The sequence below is a fragment of the Magallana gigas genome, chromosome 2, assembly GCF_963853765.1.
Source record: "Magallana gigas chromosome 2, xbMagGiga1.1, whole genome shotgun sequence".
In the NCBI taxonomy this organism is placed as follows: Eukaryota; Metazoa; Mollusca; class Bivalvia; order Ostreida; family Ostreidae; genus Magallana; species Magallana gigas.
The window spans coordinates 17,236,569-17,264,274 of NC_088854.1; the positions used below are offsets into that span (position 1 = coordinate 17,236,569).

Below are 27,706 nucleotides of genomic sequence, written 5' to 3' on the forward strand. Positions count from 1 at the left end.
GTTGATAAAGGTTACGACCAATCCATAAACGGATGTGTAGATTTCAGTCCTTTCAGTTTCTACAGAGTTATGAATTACAATTAATTTCCGTAAGAAATAGAGGGAGTACATATAAGGAAATAAACTCAGCATTACATCATGCAAGCATCAAGAAATGGTTTTTTGTTTACATCAAAATTAGTAATTAATTAGATATTAAAGTGTTTATAATTATATTTCATTGGATTACAAAAAACATTAGCTCGTTAACAAAATTTACTAGTGGTTAAACCTTCATAAAAATAACACGTACCTGCAAAGACAAAATACATTGTGAGTGAACAAGGAAACACAAACAAAACGTGAGCGTTAGATGTAAATAAAATGTTATCAGTTAGAAATTAAGCTAAGTACAATGATTGTAAACATTTAAAAATTGAATACTTACATGTACCTGGATGAGTTGAGTTTGCAAAAAATGTAGAGATACCGATGAAGTATAAAAGGGACTACATTCAACATTTCACATCTTCAAGATGAATATCGATACATATCATAACTCACAAAATAAACGAATTCTACACGAAAAATAAAATCAAATCCATCGAATCTGCCAATATAAACGATACGTCATATCATGAACGCAGCAATGTTAATTAGTCCATCCATTTCGACGTCATCAAACGCTTTTTCATTTTCGTTTAATCCTTCATTACGCATTTTATGAAAGGATGCAAACTTACGTTCAGCATTTACAGAAATTGCACGCTGCCTTGCAATACAACTCAAGTTTATTCTTTTACCAATGATGTCTCAATAACTGCCCGATTTGTTTAGATACTATCATGTGTTAGTCAGAGGATGAGGAAATCGTTGTCGCGGTTGTGTAGATTTTACTTGTTATTTGATTTTATCATTTGACTTATTATTGCCGAATTGGAGGCGTATTCAATATTTGTTTTTATACAACAATAAAATAATGTAATAATTTATAAAGCAATAAAACGCGCGTCGCTAGTAAATATTTACCCCACCCTTCACTCTCTTTGTAAGAAAATGCAACATTCAGAATCATGCACAGGTGAAAGTGTTTATAAAGTCTTTACGATGTAAATTTATAGCAATAGATAAACCACTTGCAGTGAAACACAATCTCTTTTATATCAAACATAATGACACTAATGAGGAGAGTATATCAGATTTTAGAGCCATGAAAATAACCCATATTTTAAATAGTCCTGTAATTCCGAATAAACGAAGGAACATGTAATCTATATTCTTGTAGTAAAATCAGATACCCTTTTCTAGTAAAGTAACCACAAGATTACCGTGTTAATACTATTCGCCGCCAGAAAGTTTTTTTTAGAAAGAGAGAGAGAGTATCTTACCAGGGTTTTCGCCTGTGGGACCTTTTCTTGGTCTCTCTGGTTCCACATTATCATCAACTGTGCCAAAAAATTATTCATATTTCATTACTACCTTGTAGCATGAACCATGTGTTAGGTCGGTCGTATCTATAAGAATAATAGGAGGAGTTCTTTAATTTTTCCCCTTTTGAATAACTTCATTTGTGGCTTATTTTGACTGAATGTTTCATTAAATACGAGGGTGTCCAGGGTCCAGTTAAATCATATACAAGACTTTCGACAAAAAACTACTAGTAATAGAAAGTTTTTACTTTCATTTTATGCATATAATTTCAGGTTAATAAGTTGTCAGATAAAATAAATATATATTAGCGGAGAAAGGAAACTGTGCACTATAAAAGTTAGTATAATTTTTTCTATATCTATTGTTTGTATTTATAAAATTTAAACAATCAATAATGGTAATGTTTTTGACAATATCGAATGGTAACCGTCCGGGTGCACGGATTTTTTCATGGTTAGTGAACACCTGTTGTTTATTGAAGAATTTGTACGCACGAGTTTTACGGGCCAATAGTGTTTGGAATAAGAACTGTAAAGGATTTGTTTAAACTTTTTTTGTTAAGGAAACCACTTTATTTCAACAAAATTTACCCCTATGTCATGCCACGACTCAAAGAAAACCAACGTAATCGTGCTGTTGGGATGCTGCAAGCTGGAATGGCACAAAATACTGTAGCAAGACACTTTGGAGTTCATCGGAACACCGTCCAATCATTATGGAGACGTTTTCAACAATCTGGCAACACTCAGGATCGACCGCGCTCTGGGCGACCTCGTGTAACGTCACATCAACAGGACAACTTGTGCATCTGAGAAATCGTTTCCAGACAGCAAGTTTGACTGCCCGTAGCATTTCAGGGCTTCAACCAATTAGTCCAAGAACTGTGCGTAATCGTCTGTGCTAGCAAAACATCAGACCAAGACGTCCAGCGGTGTGCCCAATACTGCTTCAACGTCATCGTATCGCCAGACTAGCGTGGTGCACACGACATCAGCGATTCAGAATACAGGACTGGGCCAATATTCTGTTCACTGATGAGTCAAGATTCCATCTGGATAGCAGTGGCGGCCGCTGTAGGGTGTATCGTCGCGTTGGGGAGCGCTACCAGGACGCTTGTGTTGTGCAACGTCGACAATTTGGTGGAGGTAGCGTTATGGTGTGGGGTGGGGTGGAATATCAGTACGTGGAAGGACCCCTCTACAAATTGTCAATGGAAATCTCACCGGCGTACGCTATCGAGATGAAATTATTCAGCGTCATGTGATACCCTTCATACAGAGACATCAAAATCACATCACTTTGCAGCAAGACAACGCAAGGCCACACGCAATGCAAATGTAGTCAGGGACTTGTTTGTTTAACAGAATGTCGATGTCTTCCCTTGGCCAGCTCCCCCCCCCCTCCCCCCCCCCCCCGATTTGTCGCCGATCGAGCATGTCTGGGATGAAATGGAAAGACGTTTACGCGGTTTCCCAAGTCAGCCAGTGACATTGGCTGATTTAGGCCAGGCTTTAACCAACATCTGGAACAACATCCCTCAAGCATTTCTGAACACTTTAGTGGCATCAATGAGGCGTCGCTGTCAAGCATGCGTGAACGCAAATGGTGGTCACACGCGTTATTAATTTTGTTAATTCAATTTCAAATAACAGTGACTTTCGAGTGTGCTGAAATTGACGTTATTCGACGTTGACATTAATGTGTTATGAGATGTTGTTACGAATACATGTGTTAACAGTATTACAAAAAATAAAATTTGTTCATTGTAATTTTTAACGTTTTTCATATATTAAATAATGCACAGTTTCTTTTTTTCCGCTAGTATATATATATATATATAAATAAATAAATAAATATATATATATATATATATATATATATATATATATATATATATATATATATATATATATATATATATATATATATATATATATATGATAAATACCATGCTGCAAATCTGTACAGCTCTTCGATAACTATCGATAGGTCAACGTTTAAATTTTTTTTATGTCACTTTTGATGCATTTTTATACACGTCTTTCTAGGTGTTTAATTGGGTGTGTAAGAACTTGTTTGCGGGCTACATTTAATGAACTTGTTTAACTTTGTCTAAGAAACTATCTGGACATCGTTCGTATGCATGACTGCAATGTCAGGTGATAAAAAATATCAAAGTTGTCTTTTTTCCATATATGAAGATGTTCCTGTATTCATTAGGACCAAACTACGGAAGCTTATTGAGGCATGTTCAGTAAATTAATTAATTTATATTGCGTTAAATCGCAATAGTTATTGAGTTTTAATGCAATCTTTAGCGTTTATTCGCAATGAATTTTTCGTTTAAACGCAAAAAAATATTCCGTTTAAACGCAAAGCTATTATTGCGTTTAAACTCAATATTCTGTAAACGTCTTAAATTCCACGTGCCTAAAGTTTCACGATTTCCTGTGTTAGTACCTTTCAAGGTGTTTTTAATTTCATGGATAATCGATTTCTTATCCTTGAAAGGTAAATCCTGATTGTAAAAAAAATCTGATAAGTGATGGACCTACATCATGTTTTTACATTATTTTCTTTTGAAAAACGTAAAATTAAAGCCTTATTAACGTTAAGTGCTTTGAGAATAATAAAACAAGTTTGTGTCGAATGTAATAAGCACTGGTGTATAATGCGCATTTGCTATTTTGGGCATGAAAATTTGAGGAAAACGCACATGTAATCTGTTAAATGAGGTACGCCTTTATAATCAATCAATTTGTATGCAAAACCAACTTTGTGTTTAAACGCAATAGTTATTTTTGCGATTAAATGCAAAACTTTGCGTTAAAACGCAATCTTCTTTGCGTTTAAACGCAAAATCTTTTGCGTTAAATCGCAATCTTTTGTATTTAAACGCAAGAGTTTTTTTTGCGATTAAATACAAAAATTATTGCGTTTAAACGCAATTAAAAATAATGTTTCTACTTAACTGGCCTCAATGAACTTCCGTATTTTTACATACTTCTTCCAAGAATTTCTGAGAGAGTGAGGTTGAGTTCGGCTGGAGGTTGATCTGTGTTGATTAATTGTCTGTACGTCTCAATTGGGTGAGTAGATAGTTCGTCCAATTCCATTGTGTCGTTTAGATTTATCCCCACGGTAAACAAATTAATCCCTTCAGCCTCTGCTTTTTGAGCAGCTGCCCAAGCATCAAAAGTATCTTTACTCTTATCCTGTCCGGTCAACAAGAAAATAAGATTTCTGGCAAAGTTCCGATCACCACGTGGTTCAATGAACATATTTTCACGGACAGAATTAATAGCTTTTGCTGTATCTGTGTTTCCTGGTTTATACGTGGTTTTATCAATTGCAAGTTTCAACGCTTCCCTTGTGGAATATTTATCAAGGTCAAATTGTATATCTGCGTCAGTACTGTATCTCAATAACCCAATCCTGTAGTCTTCATTTTCAACATCAAACCCATTCACAAGATTTTTAGCATAATCTTTCATGAACTGGTATGTTTCTTGTGGCACTGAAGAATCCAATACAAGAACCACATCATAACCAGTAGGTAGTGGCCTTGTTGTTGGTGTACTAACTAAAAAAACAAACAAATACCATTAGTTGTCTTTGTTTAAAACAAAAAAGGATAATAATCCATTTCTTTTTGGTAATAAAAGGACATACAGTTACCTGTTTAGAACTACTTATGTTTTACTAATTTAAAAAAGTTGCACAAAGATAAATACCTGAACATGTCGCTGTAAAGAGTTTTACATCAAGGCGTTCCAGCTCATCAAAAGTGTTTACTGCAAAAACGTTTGTACTAGCAGGTTCGCTGGCTATTCCATTCACCTCCTTTAGATCCTTTAGAGCGATTCCAACAGCATAAATACGGATACCCTTTTTTTTCGCTACATCAGCTTCGGGAATGGTTCTTCGGTAGTTGATATTGGACACATCGTCTGTCATAATGATGCAGATATTTGGAACTCCAGGTCTGTCACCATTAGCTACATTAAACAACTCTTCATGCATTGTCTTGAGACCATCGGCAGTATTCGTACTTCCGTATCTCCATGGTAGTGCATTCACAGCATCGAACACATCAGCCTTGGTGCTTTTAGAGTTGAGTTTGAATTCAACCGTGACCCGAGTACTGTATGATAATAGACCTACTCGAACATCACCATTGTCAATGTTAGCGTAGTGAAGGAACTTTGTCACGAAGCTTTTCATTTTGTCGTAGTTATCATTTCCTACACTTGTGGATGAATCCAACAGAAACACCACGTCCACTTGTGCAAAGCATTGGTCTGTAATGAAAGCAAGGTAACCGTAGGTTTAATTGAAAACGTTTTCAATTGATTCCTAAAAAAGTTCAAACTTAGTCAGAAATAATTCCTCGAAATCATTTGTGAAATAAATTGCTTATGTGCTTGGTTGATAGATACATTTTAAGCTAAAAGCCGCATGGGATTTAACTTTGACTTGGCTACGTAACAAACATCCATTTAAATCATTCAATAAAGATTCCAAAATGTAAGGAAAATTATTTAAGTTCTAAATATAACTGAAAGTCACATCATAAGGCCAACATTTTTTATCATTGATCAAAAAAATTCCCATCTTCGGTAGTAGCTACAATTTCCAGTGTTAAATTTATTTTATAAACAAATGCAATTTCACTATATGTCAATTGGAGCCCTGCCGTAACAACAGAACTCTTATTTTTCTGAATAAAACAATTCTGGTAAAAGCATCCAAGCTTAAGCTAATCATGCCTTTATTTTTGTCCAGTTATTGTAAAAAATTTGAAAACAAATAAAGAAATAAATGATTATGCAATGTATGACGAGTAAGCTTTACCCTTCCAAATCTCCTTAAAAACAGGACCATACACAGGATGAATCTCTGCCATTCAGTCAACTGAAATATGATTGAAAGGTAACTGAAAGGTGGCTGAATGGCATATATGCCATTCAGTCACCTTTCCAGACCATTCAGTTAACATTCAGTTGGCTGAATGGCAGAGATTCATCTTGTGATATATTCCATACTTTTACAAAGGCATGTGTAAAATAACCTTGTACTCAATACTAGTAGCTAAATGCTCAGATGAAGAGGACAACATTTATAGGAGACATTTTTTTCAAAATTTTTCTCAAAAGATTTTGTAAAATGAGATCATGAATTTTATATCATGTATATACATTTCTTCCTCTAAAGTTTCAAAAATTACCAAAAAACAATTAATTCACGATAAACAAAGATGAAAAATAGAAAAATAAAAAAAGGTCAAGATAGAGTATTAATGGATATTCAAATTACTTGGAAACAATTCAGTGGTAATAGCAAAAGCAAATATTTGCATAGACATTGCATGTCTACTAGTCTGAAACAATGTACATATATATTTTTTTAAATTTGCAAATTAATGTACGCGCTTTGTCATATATATCTAATTATGCATTACCGATTGAATAAAACTTTGATAAAACCATGATATTTTTTGTCTTTTAAATAGAAAATAACATTTTGGTAAAAAAAAATTCCAGGATGAAAATTGTAGCTCATATTGCTTAAACAATTGAATACAATTTTCACTGCCAAAAAAGTGAAACATGGTGAAGAATTGTAGAATGTGATAATATTTATGATATATTTTAAATCAGTTGCTTTTTAATCAGATCATACTTATGACAGTTATTGGAATTGATGTAGTTGTAGGCTTTGGTCGGGATCTCGGAGGCTCTATATCTTCGTCAACTGTCAAAAGAAAAATTCCAGTAAGTATTACGACATACTGGCTCTTAATAAAGTCAAGTTTTAGTAAATTATACTTATGGTGCTTGATCCATGATTGCTTCATAATTGATTTGCTTTATCTTTTCAAAATATTGTCTGACCTATTATAGATACCGCCATTAAAAAAGGTCACTACTGAAATGCTTATAAAATAATCTATTCTTAAATTTCGTTTATTTAACAAAAACTTCTTTATATGTACATGTAGTTTCATTACTAAGTAACACTACGTCAACGTGCCTTTATCTTTTTATACGTCTAAGAGCTGTAGTGGAAATTGATTGTTTGACTAGAATCACAAACATGAAATGAATTTATTGATAAAATGATTTAGAACATAACCCAGTTATTCAGCCAATCAAATGTCCCAATTTCTCGCTAAGAATGTAGTCTTCGTGGCGAAGAATATTCTTTTTCTCGAGTACTGACGACTTTTTGATTGGTGGAAACTTTGAAAAGGGGCGTTTCGGAAACTTTTCTTTGGTTGACTTTATGTATACCCCCCTCCCCCCCCCCCCTTTAGCCTCACACACACACAAATCAAAGAAAAACTTCCCGTGAAAGACACTATTTTAGATCACAATGAATTCGTGCAAGATTCACCTATTTACAATTCTTTTTCTTTTTAAATTGCAAAAATGTCTGTCACCTTCCTCTGTTCCGTCATTTGATGAATGTCCCACATTTTTCTCGCAAAAACAGTTGTTGTCATATATATCAGATACCAGAGATGTTTAAAAGACTGTTTGGGCATTATTTTCGACGCATTGATATTTATTAAGAAAAACAAACGGCTTTTACGTCTATTTGGTTACCTTGTACATATCTAAGGCATATTTTTAATCGTCTGTATAGATTTTACACCTTAACAAAATCTCAGTATCCGATTTAATTAAAACCAATATCCTTTTAATTGTATTCATTGTAACGTGACTTGGTTGGAAGTCCACGTTAAATATACACGTGTTCGATTTTCATGCAAATCAATACACCGGGCTCCATACATGTCAATTAAGGCATGACAATATTTGGACACAATGGGGGCGGTGTATTTTCCTCAGATCTCTGATTTGATTGGCTTAGGTTCTGTTCTAAGACAGTAAGATGTCATATGGAGAGAAATCTTCGTCATGTAGAATGGGCTTACTTCGCTTTGCTTTGCTCCGCTCCGCCCATTCTTCATGACGAAGATTTCTCTCCATATTATCTTACTATTAAAAAGGTCATTTTGTGAAAGTTTAAATTAAATTGAAGAATTTCTGATCGTGTTATCGCCAAATATGGACGACCAACACTTGAAAAATGAGTCATAAACGTTAACGTCAATAGATAACTTGGCCATCATTAAATTTTGTGTGCACTAAAAAAATCTCCGATGGAGAGCAACAAATTCTTAGATGCTGCTATATTTTTAGGAAAAAGGTTCACAATTAGAATCACAGAGGTTTGAAAATGGAAATATTGATATCTTGAGTTCATGCAACACCCCTACCCTCATACAGCCCGGATCTTGCACCTATGGATTTCGCTTTATTTCCTTATCTCAAGTCGAAACTGCGTGGATGGAGATTTTTGGACTTATATGATGAAACACAAAAGACATTAATCTTTTTACAATTTACTTAAAATATATTTATCGACACTTGTGCATAAATTTCATCAATATTGGAAATATCAGCGTCATAAAAATCCATGGATACACCTTAAAAACATCCAGTTACGTTCTGTTACATATGACAGTGTATAACGTTATATAGACGAATAGAAAACATTTTAAAGATTTTAATTTGCATGAAAATTATTGACCAGTGAATGTTTAGAAATTGATCATGACCCGCTAGGAATGATATCTAAAAAGAACAAAACCATATGTGCAATTTCAATCATATTCATTTTGTAGATTTTGGATTGTTAACAAATGTTTCAACAAGATACTTATGAGCTTTAACAGTCACATGGTTATAAAACAGATATCTGTAAATGAGAAATTCAAAAGTAACCTTCTTTTTCCAGTAATATCAATTTGTAATGTGAAAGTCATGTCAGGACAAAGAACATTTACGGTTGGATAAAAAGACGTTAACTTATTTTTTATTTTAATTTTTATTAAAACCCCAAAAGTGTTTTCTCTTACACTAGCAATATAACTAAACTAACTATAACTAAATAACTATCTAACATGAATTCATAAAGTTCTTAGATTTAAAATATTGACATGAGCATTACATGATTATGCACTGTAGTGGCTGTAATGTGCTGTTCTACGGTAACCATATTGCATTAATATCTAATAAAAGGTAAGACTAAACAGAACACCTTTTTTATATTTGTACATAAATGTCTAAATATTCTCAATAAAAAATAACAATGTGGTACCTTTACACTCCTTCGAAGATATCAAATATGAGGTAAATTAAGGGAAAAAAACTCTGAAAAGTATCATTAATGCATTTATACCTGCGTTATCAAAAGAAACCCACTTTCACTACCATCCAACGCCATCATCTACTGATAATTGATATTGCAAGTTTGATAAAAGAACCATTCCTCATCAGAACCAAATATTTTTTTTTGTTTAATGGCAAAAGGTAGAGAAGATAAACAAAGATGAAAAGTAGAGAAATAAAAAAGGTCAAGATAGAGTATTCATGGATATTCGAGTTACTTGAAAACGATTCAGTTGTAATAGCAAAAGCAATTATTTGCATAGACATTGCATGTCTCCTAGTCTGAAACAATGTACAAATATTTTTAGCCGGGTTCTGCCGAAAGTAGAGTCCTGGCTATAGGCAGGCAAATCGCCAATGTTACTATAAATAGCACAACTTCAAAAGTAAACAAAAAACCAAACAGCGTCAAGGTAAAGCTTCCGCTGTACCAAATAGTTACAAAGAGAGTCATGTTTTGTCAAAAGTGTTGGCATTTTGTTTCCTTTTTTTAAATTTCAATTTAAATATATTATATAAATTTAGTTTTCTTATTAATAACGTGTTTTTAAAACATTACTGTGCATTTTGGACACATACAATGCGGATGAATTTCCATGAACTACTTTGCTGCGCGATGAAGAAATGGGGATTGAATATATAATGCTTGTTGCAAAATTCAAGGCAGCAACTGTTGAGCTTTTTAACTTCTACAAGACAGACATATTTTTGTTTACAGCCGCTTACAAAATTTGGTCGTTCTCTGACGCTTTGCCGACATTAAAAGCATGAGAGAGAGAGACAGAGACAGAGAGAGAGACAGAGACAGAGACAGACAGACAGAGGAAGACAGAGAGACAGAGAGAAAGGAGAGAGAGAGAAAGAGAGAGAGTGAGAGACAGAGAGATATATTTTCAGTCTTTACTACACAAAATGCATAAAGACACACCAAAAGAGCCCGGCTTTTAGAACTTCAGTACTTTGATTTAAATTTGCAAATTAACGTTAGCGCTTTGTCATATATTTCTAATTATGCATTAACGATTGAATAAAACTTTCACCATGATATTTTTTGTCTTTTAAATGGAATATTAGATTTTGGTAAAAAAAATTCCAGGATATAAATTGCAGCTCAAATTGCTTAAACGATTGAATTAAACTTTCACTGGCAAAAAGTGAAACATGATGAAGAATTGTAGTATGTGATAATATTTATGATATATTTTAAATCATTTGCTTTTTAATCAGATCATACTTATGACAGTCTTTGGAATTGGTGCAGTTGTAGGCTTTGGTCGGGATCTCGGAGGCTCTGTATCTTCGTCAACTGTCAAAAGAGAAATTCCAGTAAGTATTACGACAAACTGTCTTTTATTAAAGTCAAGTTTTAGTAAACTATAGTTATGGCGCTTGATCCATGATTGCTTCATAATTGATTTGCTTTATCTTTTCAAAATATTGTCTGGCATATTTTGATACCGCTATTAAAAAAGTTCACGATTGAAATGCTAATAAAATAATCTACCCTTAAATCTTTTCAGACATCATTTCGTTTATTTAACAAAAACTTCTTTATATGTACATGTAGTTTCATTACTAAGTTACACTACGTCAACGTGCCTTTATCTTTTTTTACGTCTAAGAGCTGTAGTGGAAATTGATTGTTCGACTAGAATCACAAACATGAAATGAATTTATTGATAAAATGATTTAGAACATAACCCAGTTATTCAGCCAATCAAATGTCCCAATTTCTCGCTAAGAATGTAGTCTTCGTGGCGAAGAATATTCCTTTTCTCGAGTACTGACGACTTTTTGATTGGTAAAAACTTTGAAAGGGGCGTTTCGGAAACTCTTCTTTGGTTGACTTTATGTATACCCCTCCCCCCTCCAGGCTCACACACACAAATCAAAGAAAAACTACCTGTGAAAGACACTATTTTAGATCACAATGAATTCGTGCAAGATTCACCTATTTATAATTCTTTTTCTTTTTAAATTGAAAAAAAATGTCTGTCACCCTCCTCTGTTCTGTCATTTGATGAATGTCCCCTATTTTTCTCGCAAAAACAGTTGTTGTCATATATATCAGATACCAGAGATGTTTAAAAGACTGTTTGGGCATTATTTTCGACGCATTGATATTTATTAAGAAAAACAAACGGCTTTTACGTCTATTTGGTTACCTTGTACATATCTAAGGCATATTTTTAATCGTCTGTATAGATTTTACACCTTAACAAAATCTCAGTATCCGATTTAATTAAAACCAATATCCTTTTAATAGTATTCATTCTAACGTGACTTGGTTGGAAGTCCACGTTAAATATACACGTGTTCGATTTTCATGCAAATCAATACACCGGGCTCCATACATGTCAATTAAGGCATGACAATATTTGGACACAATGGGGGCGGTGTATTTTCCTCAGATCTCTGATTTGATTGGCTTAGGTTCTGTTCTAAGACAGTAAGATGTCATATGGAGAGAAATCTTCGTCATGTAGAATGGGCTTACTTCGCTTTGCTTTGCTCCGCTCCGCCCATTCTTCATGACGAAGATTTCTCTCCATATTATCTTACTATTAAAAAGGTCATTTTGTGAAAGTTTAAATTAAATTGAAGAATTTCTGATCGTGTTATCGCTTAATATGGACGACCAACACTTGAAAAATGAGTCATAAACGTTAACGTCAATAGATAACTTGGCCATCATTAAATTTTGTGTGCACTAAAAAAATCTCCGATGGAGAGCAACACATTCTTAGATGCTGCTATATTTTTAGGAAAAAGGTTTACAATTAGAATCACAGAGGTTTGAAAATGGAAATATTGATATCTTGAGTTCATGCAACACCCCTACCCTCATACAGCCCGGATCTTGCACCTATGGATTTCGCTTTATTTCCTTATCTAAAGTCGAAACTGCGTGGATGGAGATTTTTGGACTTATATGATGAAACACAAAAGACATTAATCTTTTTACAATTTACTTAAAATATATTTATCGACACTTGTGCATAAATTTCATCAATATTGGAAATATCAGCGTCATAAAAATCCATGGATACACCTTATAAACATCCGGTTACGTTCTGTTACATATGACAGTGTATAACGTTATATAGACGAATAGAAAACATTTTAAAGATTTTAATTTGCATGAAAATTATTGACCAGTGAATGTTTAGAAATTGATCATGACCCGCTAGGAATGATATCCAAAAAGAACAAAACCATATGTGCAATTTCAATCATATTCATTTTGTAGATTTTGGATTGTTAACAAATGTTTCAACAAGATACTTATGAGCTTTAACAGTCACATGGTTATAAAACAGATATCTGTAAATGAGAAATTCAAAAGTAACCTTCTTTTTCCAGTAATATCAATTTGTAATGTGAAAGTCATGTCAGGACAAAGAACATTTACGGTTGGATAAAAAGACGTTAACTTATTTTTTATTTTAATTTTTATTAAAACCCCAAAAGTGTTTTCTCTTACACTAGCAATATAACTAAACTAACTATAACTAAATAACTATCTAACATGAATTCATAAAGTTCTTAGATTTAAAATATTGACATGAGCATTACATGATTATGCACTGTAGTGGCTGTAATGTGCTGTTCTACGGTAACCATATTGCATTAATATCTAATAAAAGGTAAGACTAAACAGAACACCTTTTTTATATTTGTACATAAATGTCTAAATATTCTCAATAAAAAATAACAATGTGGTACCTTTACACCCCTTCGAAGATATCAAATATGAGGGGAATTAAGAGCAAAAAAACTCTGAAAAGTATCATTAATGCATTTATACCTGCGTTATCAAAAGAAACCCACTTTCACTACCATCCAACGCCATCATCTACTGATCATTGATATTGCAAGTTTGATAAAAGAACCATTCCTCATCAGAACCAAATATTTTTTTTTTGTTTAATGGCAAAAGGTAGAGAAGATAAACAAAGATGAAAAGTAGAGAAATAAAAAAGGTCAAGATAGAGTATTCATGGATATTCGAGTTACTTGAAAACGATTCAGTTGTAATAGCAAAAGCAATTATTTGCATAGACATGGCATGTCTCCTAGTCTGAAACAATGTACAAATATTTTTAGCCGGGTTCTGCCGAAAGTAGAGTCCTGGCTATAGGCAGGCAAATCGCCAATGTTACTATAAATAGCACAACTTCAAAAGTAAACAAAAAACCAAACAGCGTCAAGGTAAAGCTTCCGCTGTACCAAATAGTTACAAAGAGAGTCATGTTTTGTCAAAAGTGTTGGCATTTTGTTTCTTTTTTTTAAATTTCAATTTAAATATATTATATAAATTTAGTTTTCTTATTAATAACGTGTTTTTAAAACATTACTATGCATTTTGGACACATACAATGCGGATGAATTTCCATGAACTACTTTGCTGCGCGATGAAGAAATGGGGATTGAATATATAATGCTTGTTGCAAAATTCAAGGCAGCAACTGTTGAGCTTTTTAACTTCTACAAGACAGACATATTTTTTGTTTACAGCCGCTTACAAAATTTGGTCGCTCTCTGACGCTTTGCCGACATTAAAAGCATGAGAGAGAGAGAGAGAGAGAGACAGAGACAGGGAGAGAGACAGAGACAGACAGACAGAGGAAGACAGAGAGACAGAGAGAAAGGAGAGAGAGAGAAAGAGAGAGAGTGAGAGACAGAGAGATATATTTTCAGTCTTTACTACACAAAATGCATAAAGACACACCAAAAGAGCCCGGCTTTTAGAACTTCAGTACTTTGATTTAAATTTGCAAATTAACGTTAGCGCTTTGTCATATATTTCTAATTATGCATTAACGATTGAATAAAACTTTCACCATGATATTTTTTGTCTTTTAAATGGAAAATTAGATTTTGGTAAAAAAAATTCCAGGATATAAATTGCAGCTCAAATTGCTTAAACGATTGAATTAAACTTTCACTGGCAAAAAGTGAAACATGATGAAGAATTGTAGTATGTGATAATATTTATGATATATTTTAAATCATTTGCTTTTTAATCAGATCATACTTATGACAGTCTTTGGAATTGGTGCAGTTGTAGGCTTTGGTCGGGATCTCGGAGGCTCTGTATCTTCGTCAACTGTCAAAAGAGAAATTCCAGTAAGTATGACGACAAACTGTCTTTTATTAAAGTCAAGTTTTAGTAAACTATAGTTATAGTGCTTGATCCATGATTGCTTCATAATTGATTTGCTTTATCTTTTCAAAATATTGTCTGGCATATTTTTGATACCGCTATTAAAAAAGTTCACGATTGAAATGCTAATAAAATAATCTACCCTTAAATCTTTTCAGACAGATCATTTCGTTTATTTATCAAAAAACTTCTTTATATGTACATGTAGTTTCATTACTAAGTTGCACTACGTCAACGTGCCTTTATCTTTTTTTACGTCTAAGAGCTGTAGTGGAAATTGATTGTTCGACTAGAATCACAAACATGAAATGAATTTATTGATAAAATGATTTAGAACATAACCCAGTTATTCAGCCAATCAAATGTCCCAATTTCTCGCTAAGAATGTAGTCTTCGTGGCGAAGAATATTCTTTTTCTCGAGTACTGACGACTTTTTGATTGGTAAAAACTTTGAAAGGGGCGTTTCGGAAACTCTTCTTTGCTTGACTTTATGTATACCCCCCTCCCCCCCCCCCCCTCCAGGCTCACACACACAAATCAAAGATAAACTGCCCGTGAAAGACACTATTTTAGATCACAATGAATTCGTGCAAGATTCACCAATTTATAATTAAGGTCTTCCGTTTCCAACGGAAGACCTTATTGTTTTCGTACTGTTTCTTCTTATTATTTTTTTCCACAAATTTTGTGCACGCGATTTCTCAGAAACTATTAGGCCGATTTTGACCATTTTTTCACAGATGATTGCCAGTGGTCATAATTCTAGACGTTTTTTGAAATTGTGAAATCGTCACTTCCGGTACCGAGTTACGGCGGATTTTCTATTTTGTTACGACCTATTTTGTGCAGACCTGATCTCAGAAACTATTTGAGATATGAATACGAAATTTTCAGGATATGTAGTCTATAGTTTGAAGTTGTGCACTATTATATTGTTTTACGCCAGTGGCGCCATTTCTTTGAGCTCGCCTAGGCACGAGAATTGGGTACGAATTTTCATTCAAAATTTTCATCCGTTTTGATCTGTATCTTTTTATCAGTTGATAATTTGTTAAATAATATATAACAAAAGTGGTAGAGAATCAAAAGTTTTTTCCCAATAAAATCAAGAAAAAGGGGCTGGCCCCTTTAATTTGGGACCAAGAGACTCGTAAAGTCTATTACAAATAACTTGAAAACGATAAATATTTTGTTATGCAATATAGAATCGAAGTTGTTGAACACTACATTATCGGTTTGAAAAAGTCATCGTCAGGCCCATGTTAGATGTAATTAGGGATTTTTATTCATTGCCTTAATATTTGGGGGGGGGGGGGGGGGTGTTAATTCTGAAATTGTATCGATATTTCATGGTATCATTTAAAATTAAAAAAAAAATCGAACGGAAGACCTACTCGTTACTCGTAACGAGGTCGTATCTAGTTCTTTTTCTTTTTAAATTGAAAAAAAATGTCTGTCACCCTCCTCTGTTCTGTCATTTGATAAATGTCCCCTATTTTTCTCGCAAAAACAGTTGTTGTCATATATATCAGATACCAGAGATGTTTAAAAGACTGTTTGGGCATTATTTTCGACGCATTGATATTTATAAAGAAAAAAAACCGGCTTTTACGTCTATTTGGTTACCTTGTACATATCTAAGGCATATTTTTAATCGTCTGTATAGATTTTACACCTTAACAAAATCTCAGTATCCGATTTAATTAAAACCAATATCCTTTTAATTGTATTCATTCTAACGTGACTTGGTTGGAAGTCCACGTTAAATATACACGTGTTCGATTTTCATGCAAATCAATACACCGGGCTCCATACATGTCAATTAAGGCATGACAATATTTGGACACAATGGGGGCGGTGTATTTTCCTCAGATCTCTGATTTGATTGGCTTAGGTTCTGTTCTAAGACAGTAAGATGTCATATGGAGAGAAATCTTCGTCATGTAGAATGGGCTTACTTCGCTTTGCTTTGCTCCGCTCCGCCCATTCTTCATGACGAAGATATCTCTCCATATTATCTTACTATTAAAAAGGTCATTTTGTGAAAGTTTAAATTAAATTGAAGAATTTCTGATCGTGTTATCGCCAAATATGGACGACCAACACTTGAAAAATGAGTCATAAACGTTAACGTCAATAGATAACTTGGCCATCATTAAATTTTGTGTGCACTAAAAAAATCTCCGATGGAGAGCAACAAATTCTTAGATGCTGCTATATTTTTAGGAAAAAGGTTTACAATTAGAATCACAGAGGTTTGAAAATGGAAATATTGATATCTTGAGTTCATGCAACACCCCTACCCTCATACAGCCCGGATCTTGCACCTATGGATTTCGCTTTATTTCCTTATCTCAAGTCGAAACTGCGTGGATGGAGATTTTTGGACTTATATGATGAAACACAAAAGACATTAATCTTTTTACAATTTACTTAAAATATATTTATCGACACTTGTGCATAAATTTCATCAATATTGGAAATATCAGCATCATAAAAATCCATGGATACACCTTATAAACATCCGGTTACGTTCTGTTACATATGACAGTGTATAACGTTATATAGACGAATAGAAAACATTTTAAAGATTTTAATTTGCATGAAAATTATTGACCAGTGAATGTTTAGAAATTGATCATGACCCGCTAGGAATGATATCCAAAAAGAACAAAACCATATGTGCAATTTCAATCATATTCATTTTGTAGATTTTGGATTGTTAACAAATGTTTCAACAAGATACTTATGAGCTTTAACAGTCACATGGTTATAAAACAGATATCTGTAAATGAGAAATTCAAAAGTAACCTTCTTTTTCCAGTAATATCAATTTGTAATGTGAAAGTCATGTCAGGACAAAGAACATTTACGGTTGGATAAAAAGACGTTAACTTATTTTTTATTTTAATTTTTATTAAAACCCCAAAAGTGTTTTCTCTAACTAAACTAACTATAACTAAATAACTATCTAACATGAATTCATAAAGTTCTTAGATTTAAAATATTGACATGAGCATTACATGATTATGCACTGTAGTGGCTGTAATGTGCTGTTCTACGGTAACCATATTGCATTAATATCTAATAAAAGGTAAGACTAAACAGAACACCTTTTTTATATTTGTACATAAATGTCTAAATATTCTCAATAAAAAATAACAATGTGGTACCTTTACACCCCTTCGAAGATATCAAATATGAGGGGAATTAAGAGAAAAAAAACTCTGAAAAGTATCATTAATGCATTTATACCTGCGTTATCAAAAGAAACCCACTTTCACTACCATCCAACGCCATCATCTACTGATCATTGATATTGCAAGTTTGATAAAAGAACCATTCCTCATCAGAACCAAATATTTTTCTTGTTTAATGGCAAACGGTAGAGAAGATAAACAAAGATGAAAAGTAGAGAAATAAAAAAGGTCAAGATAGAGTATTCATGGACATTCGAGTTACTTGAAAACGATTCAGTTGTAATAGCAAAAGCAATTATTTGCATAGACATTGCATGTCTCCTAGTCTGAAACAATGTACAAATATTTTTAGCCGGGTTCTGCCGAAAGTAGAGTCCTGGCTATAGGCAGGCAAATCGCCAATGTTACTATAAATAGCACAACTTCAAAAGTAAACAAAAAACCAAACAGCGTCAAGGTAAAGCTTCCGCTGTACCAAATAGTTACAAAGAGAGCCATGTTTTGTCAAAAGTGTTGGCATTTTGTTTCTTTTTTTTAAATTTCAATTTAAATATATTATATAAATTTAGTTTTTTTTATTAATAACGTGTTTTTAAAACATTACTATGCATTTTGGACACATACAATGCGGATGAATTTCCATGAACTACTTTGCTGCGCGATGAAGAAATGGGGATTGAATATATAATGCTTGTTGCAAAATTCAAGGCAGCAACTGTTGAGCTTTTTAACTTCTACTAGACAGACATATTTTTTGTTTACAGCCGCTTACAAAATCTGGTCGCTCTCTGACGCTTTGCCGACATTAAAAGCATGAGAGAGAGAGAGAGAGAGAGAGAGAGAGAGAGAGAGAGAGAGAGAGAGAGAGAGAGAGAGGGAGAGACATAGAGAGAGAGAGAGAGACAGAGACAGAGACAGACAGAGAGACAGAGAGAAAGGAGAGAGAAAGAGAGAGAGAAAGAGAGAGAGGAAGAAAGAGAGAGAGAGATATATTTTCAGTCTTTACTACACAAAATGCATAGACACACCAAAAGAGCCCGGCTTTTAGAACTTCAGTACTTTGATTTAAATTTGCAAATTAACGTTAGCGCTTTGTCATATATTTCTAATTATGCATTAACGATTGAATAAAACTTTCACCATGATATTTTTTGTCTTTTAAATGGAAAATTAGATTTTGGTAAAAAAAATTCCAGGATATAAATTGCAGCTCAAATTGCTTAAACGATTGAATTAAACTTTCACTGGCAAAAAGTGAAACATGATGAAGAATTGTAGTATGTGATAATATTTATGATATATTTTAAATCATTTGCTTTTTAATCAGATCATACTTATGACAGTCTTTGGAATTGGTGCAGTTGTAGGCTTTGGTCGGGATCTCGGAGGCTCTGTATCTTCGTCAACTGTCAAAAGAGAAATTCCAGTAAGTATGACGACAAACTGTCTTTTATTAAAGTCAAGTTTTAGTAAACTATAGTTATGGTGCTTGATCCATGATTGCTTCATAATTGATTTGCTTTATCTTTTCAAAATATTGTCTGGCATATTTTTGATACCGCTATTAAAAAAGTTCACGATTGAAATGCTAATAAAATAATCTACCCTTAAATCTTTTCAGACAGATCATTTCGTTTATTTAACAAAAACTTCTTTATATGTACATGTAGTTTCATTACTAAGTTGCACTACGTCAACGTGCCTTTATCTTTTTTTACGTCTAAGAGCTGTAGTGGAAATTGATTGTTCGACTAGAATCACAAACATGAAATGAATTTATTGATAAAATGATTTAGAACATAACCCAGTTATTCAGCCAATCAAATGTCCCAATTTCTCGCTAAGAATGTAGTCTTCGTGGCGAAGAATATTCCTTTTCTCGAGTACTGACGACTTTTTGATTGGTAAAAACTTTGAAAGGGGCGTTTCGGAAACTCTTCTTTGCTTGACTTTATGTATACCCCCCTCCCCCCCCCCCCTCCAGGCTCACACACACAAATCAAAGATAAACTGCCCGTGAAAGACACTATTTTAGATCACAATGAATTCGTGCAAGATTCACCAATTTATAATTAAGGTCTTCCGTTTCCAACGGAAGACCTTATTGTTTTCGTACTGTTTCTTCTTATTATTTTTTTCCACAAATTTTGTGCACGCGATTTCTCAGAAACTATTAGGCCGATTTTGACCATTTTTTCACAGATGATTGCCAGTGGTCATAATTCTAGACGTTTTTTGAAATTATGAAATCGTCACTTCCGGTACCGAGTTACGGCAGATTTTCTATTTTGTTACGACCTATTTTGTGCAGACCTGATCTCAGAAACTATTTGAGATATGAATACGAAATTTTCAGGATATGTAGTCTATAGTTTGAAGTTGTGCACTATTATATTGTTTTACGCCAGTGGCGCCATTTCTTTGAGCTCGCCTAGGCACGAGAATTGGGTACGAATTTTCATTCAAAATTTTCATCCGTTTTGATCTGTATCTTTTTATCAGTTGATAATTTGTTAAATAATATATAACAAAAGTGGTAGAGAATCAAAAGTTTTTTCCCAATAAAATCAAGAAAAAGGGGCTGGCCCCTTTAATTTGGGACCAAGAGACTCGTAAAGTCTATTACAAATAACTTGAAAACGATAAATATTTTGTTATGCAATATAGAATCGAAGTTGTTGAACACTACATTATCGGTTTGAAAAAGTCATCGTCAGGCCCATGTTAGATGTAATTAGGGATTTTTATTCATTGCCTTAATATTTGGGGGAGGGGGGGTGTTAATTCTGAAATTGTATCGATATTTCATGGTATCATTTAAAATTAAAAAAAAAATCGAACGGAAGACCTACTCGTTACTCGTAACGAGGTCGTATCTAGTTCTTTTTCTTTTTAAATTGAAAAAAAATGTCTGTCACCCTCCTCTGTTCTGTCATTTGATAAATGTCCCCTATTTTTCTCGCAAAAACAGTTGTTGTCATATATATCAGATACCAGAGATGTTTAAAAGACTGTTTGGGCATTATTTTCGACGCATTGATATTTATAAAGAAAAAAAAACGGCTTTTACGTCTATTTGGTTACCTTGTACATATCTAAGGCATATTTTTAATCGTCTGTATAGATTTTACACCTTAACAAAATCTCAGTATCCGATTTAATTAAAACCAATATCCTTTTAATTGTATTCATTCTAACGTGACTTGGTTGGAAGTCCACGTTAAATATACACGTGTTCGATTTTCATGCAAATCAATACACTGGGCTCCATACATGTCAATTAAGGCATGACAATATTTGGACACAATGGGGGCGGTGTATTTTCCTCAGATCTCTGATTTGATTGGCTTAGGTTCTGTTCTAAGACAGTAAGATGTCATATGGAGAGAAATCTTCGTCATGTAGAATGGGCTTACTTCGCTTTGCTTTGCTCCGCTCCGCCCATTCTTCATGACGAAGATATCTCTCCATATTATCTTACTATTAAAAAGGTCATTTTGTGAAAGTTTAAATTAAATTGAAGAATTTCTGATCGTGTTATCGCCAAATATGGACGACCAACACTTGAAAAATGAGTCATAAACGTTAACGTCAATAGATAACTTGGCCATCATTAAATTTTGTGTGCACTAAAAAAATCTCCGATGGAGAGCAACAAATTCTTAGATGCTGCTATATTTTTAGGAAAAAGGTTTACAATTAGAATCACAGAGGTTTGAAAATGGAAATATTGATATCTTGAGTTCATGCAACACCCCATCCCTCATACAGCCCGGATCTTGCACCTATGGATTTCGCTTTATTTCCTTATCTCAAGTCGAAACTGCGTGGATGGAGATTTTTGGACTTATATGATGAAACACAAAAGACATTAATCTTTTTACAATTTACTTAAAATATATTTATCGACACTTGTGCATAAATTTCATCAATATTGGAAATATCAGCGTCATAAAAATCCATGGATACACCTTAAAAACATCCGGTTACGTTCTGTTACATATGACAGTGTATATAGACGAATAGAAAACATTTTAAAGATTTTAATTTGCATGAAAATTATTGACCAGTGAATGTTTAGAAATTGATCATGACCCGCTAGGAATGATATCCAAAAAGAACAAAACCATATGTGCAATTTCAATCATATTCATTTTGTAGATTTTGGATTGTTAACAAATGTTTCAACAAGATACTTATGAGCTTTAACAGTCACATGGTTATAAAACAGATATCTGTAAATGAGAAATTCAAAAGTAACCTTCTTTTTCCAGTAATATCAATTTGTAATGTGAAAGTCATGTCAGGACAAAGAACATTTACGGTTGGATAAAAAGACGTTAACTTATTTTTTATTTTAATTTTTATTAAAACCCCAAAAGTGTTTTCTCTTACACTGGCAATATAACTAAACTAACTATAACTAAATAACTATCTAACATGAATTCATAAAGTTCTTAGATTTAAAATATTGACATGAGCATTACATGATTATGCACTGTAGTGGCTGTAATGTGCTGTTCTACGGTAACCATATTGCATTAATATCTAATAAAAGGTAAGACTAAACAGAACACCTTTTTTATATTTGTACATAAATGTCTAAATATTCTCAATAAAAAATAACAATGTGGTACCTTTACACCCCTTCGAAGATATCAAATATGAGGGGAATTAAGAGAAAAAAACTCTGAAAAGTATCATTAATGCATTTATACCTGCGTTATCAAAAGAAACCCACTTTCACTACCATCCAACGCCATCATCTACTGATCATTGATATTGCAAGTTTGATAAAAGAACCATTCCTCATCAGAACCAAATATTTTTTTTTTGTTTAATGGCAAAAGGTAGAGAAGATAAACAAAGATGAAAAGTAGAGAAATAAAAAAGGTCAAGATAGAGTATTCATGGATATTCGAGTTACTTGAAAACGATTCAGTTGTAATAGCAAAAGCAATTATTTGCATAGACATTGCATGTCTCCTAGTCTGAAACAATGTACAAATATTTTTAGCCGGGTTCTGCCGAAAGTAGAGTCCTGGCTATAGGCAGGCAAATCGCCAATGTTACTATAAATAGCACAACTTCAAAAGTAAACAAAAAACCAAACAGTGTCAAGGTAAAGCTTCCGCTGTATCAAATAGTTACAAAGAGAGTCATGTTTTGTCAAAAGTGTTGGCATTTTATTTCTTTTTTTTAAATTTCAATTTAAATATATTATATAAATTTAGTTTTCTTATTAAAAACGTGTTTTTAAAACATTACTATGCATTTTGGACACATACAATGCGTATGAATTTCCATGAACTACTTTGCTGCGCGATGAAGAAATGGGGATTGAATATATAATGCTTGTTGCAAAATTCAAGGCAGCAACTGTTGAGCTTTTTAACTTCTACTAGACAGACATATTTTTTGTTTACAGCCGCTTACAAAATCTGGTCGCTCTCTGACGCTTTGCCGACATTAAAAGCATGACAAAGAGAGAGAGAGAGAGAGAGAGAGAGAGAGAGAGAGAGAGAGAGAGAGAGAGAGAGACATAGAGAGAGAGAGACAGAGACAGAGACAGACAGAGAGACAGAGAGAAAGGAGAGAGAAAGAGAGAGAGAAAGAGAGAGGAAGAAAGAGAGAGAGAGATATATTTTCAGTCTTTACTACACAAAATGCATAGACACACCAAAAGAGCCCGGCTTTTAGAACTTCAGTACTTTGATTTAAATTTGCAAATTAACGTTAGCGCTTTGTCATATATTTCTAATTATGCATTAACGATTGAATAAAACTTTCACCATGATATTTTTTGTCTTTTAAATGGAAAATTAGATTTTGGTAAAAAAAATTCCAGGATATAAATTGCAGCTCAAATTGCTTAAACGATTGAATTAAACTTTCACTGGCAAAAAGTGAAACATGATGAAGAATTGTAGTATGTGATAATATTTATGATATATTTTAAATCATTTGTTTTTTAATCAGATCATACTTATGACAGTCTTTGGAATTGGTGCAGTTGTAGGCTTTGGTCGGGATCTCGGAGGCTCTGTATCTTCGTCAACTTTCACAAGAGAAATTCCAGTAAGTATGACGACAAACTGTCTTTTATTAAAGTCAAGTTTTAGTAAATAATAGTTATGGTGCTTGATCCATGATTGCTTCATAATTGATTTGCTTTATCTTTTCAAAATATTGTCTGACATATTTTTAATACGGCTATTAAAAAAGTTCACGATTGAAATGCTAATAAAATAATCTACCCTTAAATCTTTTCAGAGATCATAATTATTTCGTTTATTTCACAAAAAAACTTCTTTATATGTACATGTAGTTTCATTACTAAGTTATACTACGTCAACGTGCCTTTTTCATTTTTTGTACGTTTAAGAGCTGTAGTGAAAATTGATTGTTCGACTAGAATAACAAACATGAAATGAATTTATTGAAGAAATGATTTAGAACATAATCCAGTTATTCAGGCAATCAAATGTCCCAATTTCTCGCTAAGAATGTAGTCTTCGTGGCGTAGAATATTCTTTTTCTCGAGTACTGACGACTTTTTGATTGGTGGAAACTTTGAAAAGGGGCGTTTCGGAAACTCTTCTTTGCGTGACTTCATGTTTATCCCCCCCCCCCCAACTTCACACACACACACACACACACACACACACACAAATCAAAGAAAAACTGCCCGTGAAAGACAATATTTGAGATCACAATGAATTTGTGCAAGATTCACCTATTTAAGGTCTTTCGTTTCTAACGGAAGCTCTTATAGTGATTGTAGTGTTTTTTCTTTCTTTGTTTCTTTCTTTCTTTTTTTCCCCCTTTTTTGTCGGCAGAATTTCTCAGAGATGGCTTGATAGATTTTTTTTGAAAATTTCAGGACTGATAGAGACTAGTAATATCTCGAGGTGTTTTTCTCATTTTAAAAAAAAATTTCCGGTCGTCCGTTTCCTGTTCCGCGTCAAAAAACCTTGTTCCCTCGAGATCTTAGAATTGGCAAATACTTGAACATCAAAACTCTGTGGGATGATAGACCTGTATATGTAGATTTGTTTAAATTATTTTGTTTTGTTCGTCGTAACTTCCGGTCGTCACTGTAAGCACTTCAAAAATAATTATTGTTACGCATTCAATTCCTTTTCCATAAAATAAATATATAAGTATAAATCTATACATAGGTCAACAATGCGATGTCAAATAAACAAAAAAATTCTACTTCCGGTGAGATAATTGAATTATCCCAGGTAGCCTTTTTAAAACACAATTTGTACCCGTGAGATCTCAGAAACTATAAGTGATCTCAAGACACGAAACTTTAATGGATGATAGACATTTGTTTGAAAATGTGTTTAATCGGTTTCATTTTATCTTCCGTCACTTCCGGTCCACACCGGAAGAGTTCAAACAAATTGAGCTGTTTATCAGTTTAACTGTTTTTTCTTTGATATTTTGAGTTATATAAATGAACAATAATGTACAATAAGCAAGTATACAAGAAATATTTAATGCAATTTACATTGAGCACTTCCGTTTTTCCGTTTCCTGCCCCGAGACAAAAAAACTTATTTCAACGAGATCTCTAAAACGGTAACGACTTGAACAACCAAACTTTGTGGGATGATAGACTTATGTATGTACATGTGTTAACACTATTTTGTTTTATCCGGCGTGACTTCCGGTCGTCACAATAAGTACATCCAATTTTGTCTTTTTAATATATTTTGGTTATTTAGCATGGAAGTAACATTTTAGCAATAGAAATACGAAAGGTCATCTACACATGGTAAAAAAACAAAAAAATTCTACTTCCGGTAAGACATCTAAAAAATCTCAAGTAGCTTTCTTTTATAAAAAGTACCAACAAGATCTCAGAAACTGTGAGAGATCAAGACACAACATTTATATGGATAACTGACGTTTGATTGAACATGTCTTTTAAGGGTTTTATTTGATCGTACGTCACTTCCGGTTCTCACTCGAAGTGTTCAAGCAATAGAAGATTTCATTTTTTAACTTTTTATTTTTAAAATATTTTTTTCAATTTGATGAACAGTAATGTACCGTAGATAATGCACTTCAATATCTACCTTTAATTTCTTAAATCACTTCCGTTTGTTCATTTCCGGTCCATAGACAAAAACCTACAAAAACCTTTTCTCAACTACATGTAACAAAAACGTGAACATCATAGACAGACAAAATAATGTATAAAGATATGATTACTATGTACTGTATGTTACGGCAAAATTTCCGGTCGTCACAGAAAGTACTCAGAAATGTTTTTTTCTTTTGTTATTTCTTGGGAATTCCTGTACAGTATATATTATATCCATTTTCTGTTTACAAGAGAAATGGTTTTTTTTGTGTACAGATTTAAACAGGAGGAACGGAAGACCTTTTTGTAGCTATAGCAACAAGAGTCTAGTTATAATTCTTTTTCTTTTTAAATTGCACCTGCTTCATCTTTATTTAATGCTCTCGAAACTTTAGAATTATTTTCAAAAATATCGGGGTTGAAAGTTAATAGCTCAAAAACAAAATATATATGGTTTGGTTAAAAACAATTCATCTGAAGTCTTTAATCACTCTAGATGGAAATTAGATTGGGGAGCCACTGAATTTGTATTATTAGGTATTCATTTTTCTGTTAACTTGGAACAAATTCCAGAATTAAATTATAATATTCAAATTCCGAAAATCTCTGCACTCATCCAACAATGGGAAAGGCGAATTCTTACTCCCATAGGAAGACTTACAGTACTTAAAAGTCTTATTATTCCAAAAATAAACCATTTGCTAATTTCATTACCAAATCCAAGAAAAGAAACAATTAATTTTTGAACAATTATTTTTTTTTAGATATATTTGGAAATCCAAGCGTGAAAGAATTAAACGCTCAGTCGTGACACAAAACCTCTTTGCAGGAGGTCTGAATATGGTGAACTTTAATAATTTTTAACTTCTTTAATTAAAGTGTTCTTGGATACAAAGACTAGTGCAGGGGGACAATCTTGGATGAGTATTTTTGAAGCAGTGTTTCGAGATACTGTGTCTGGATTTTTGGATTTTGGTAACGTTTTTATTGAAAATATTTTGAACACCTGTACCAACACTTTTTGGAGAGATGTTCTGAAGTCATGGCTTATTGTATTGAATACACATTTTAACCAAAGTCTAATTTTAAATGATTACATACATTGTAACATATGCTCCAGTTTGGTTTAATTCTAAAATTAAGTTGGATAAAAAGCTTGTGTTTTATAAAGAATGGTTCAGAAGAGGTGTTAAAATTGTGAAATACTTTTTATACGAAAATTGATCATTTCTATCAAAATCTGATTTTGAAAAGAAATTCAATTTTTAATATGTTTTATGCAATACAACTGTATGATCAGTGCTGTAGCAAAGTTTGTAAAAGGTTCAAAGTTCTGTAAGGAAACCTACAGCAATATCATTGGTCCTTTTGTTCCTTATCATTGTGTTGAAATTCTTTTATACAAGAAATGTACCAAGCATATTTACAAACTAATTAAAACTAATACAGTAGGTATTTTACCAACATCAATAAGAAGATGGAATTCCACTATTGTACAAAGAGGATATCCTGAATTAATTTTACTGGATGTGTTTAAAATATGTTTCAAGGTCACTAAAGACTCTTTTATACAATGGTTACGATATAGAA

At 33.0% G+C, this 27,706-nt stretch overlaps 1 protein-coding gene across 3 annotated transcripts in view; it reads right to left on the reverse strand.

The window, feature by feature from the left end:
- Positions 1-155: 155 nt before the first annotated feature.
- LOC117680986 (collagen alpha-4(VI) chain-like) overlaps positions 156-27,706 on the reverse strand; it is a 31,140-nt gene continuing 3,589 nt past the window's right edge. The window contains exons 2-8 of one of the 3 annotated variants that reach the window (XM_066075286.1): positions 24,005-24,076; positions 14,689-14,760; positions 10,885-10,956; positions 7,093-7,164; positions 5,145-5,711; positions 4,415-4,993; positions 156-1,424 (exon numbers count right to left, since the gene is read on the reverse strand). In XM_066075286.1, coding sequence (XP_065931358.1) covers positions 1,342-1,424; positions 4,415-4,993; positions 5,145-5,711; positions 7,093-7,164; positions 10,885-10,956; positions 14,689-14,760; positions 24,005-24,076 — 1,517 coding nt within the window. In that variant the 3' untranslated portion in view covers positions 156-1,341. The remainder of the gene's footprint in view (positions 1,425-4,414; positions 4,994-5,144; positions 5,712-7,092; positions 7,165-10,884; positions 10,957-14,688; positions 14,761-24,004; positions 24,077-27,706) is intronic. The other 2 variants (XM_066075287.1, XM_066075288.1) reach the window with 2 other exon arrangements.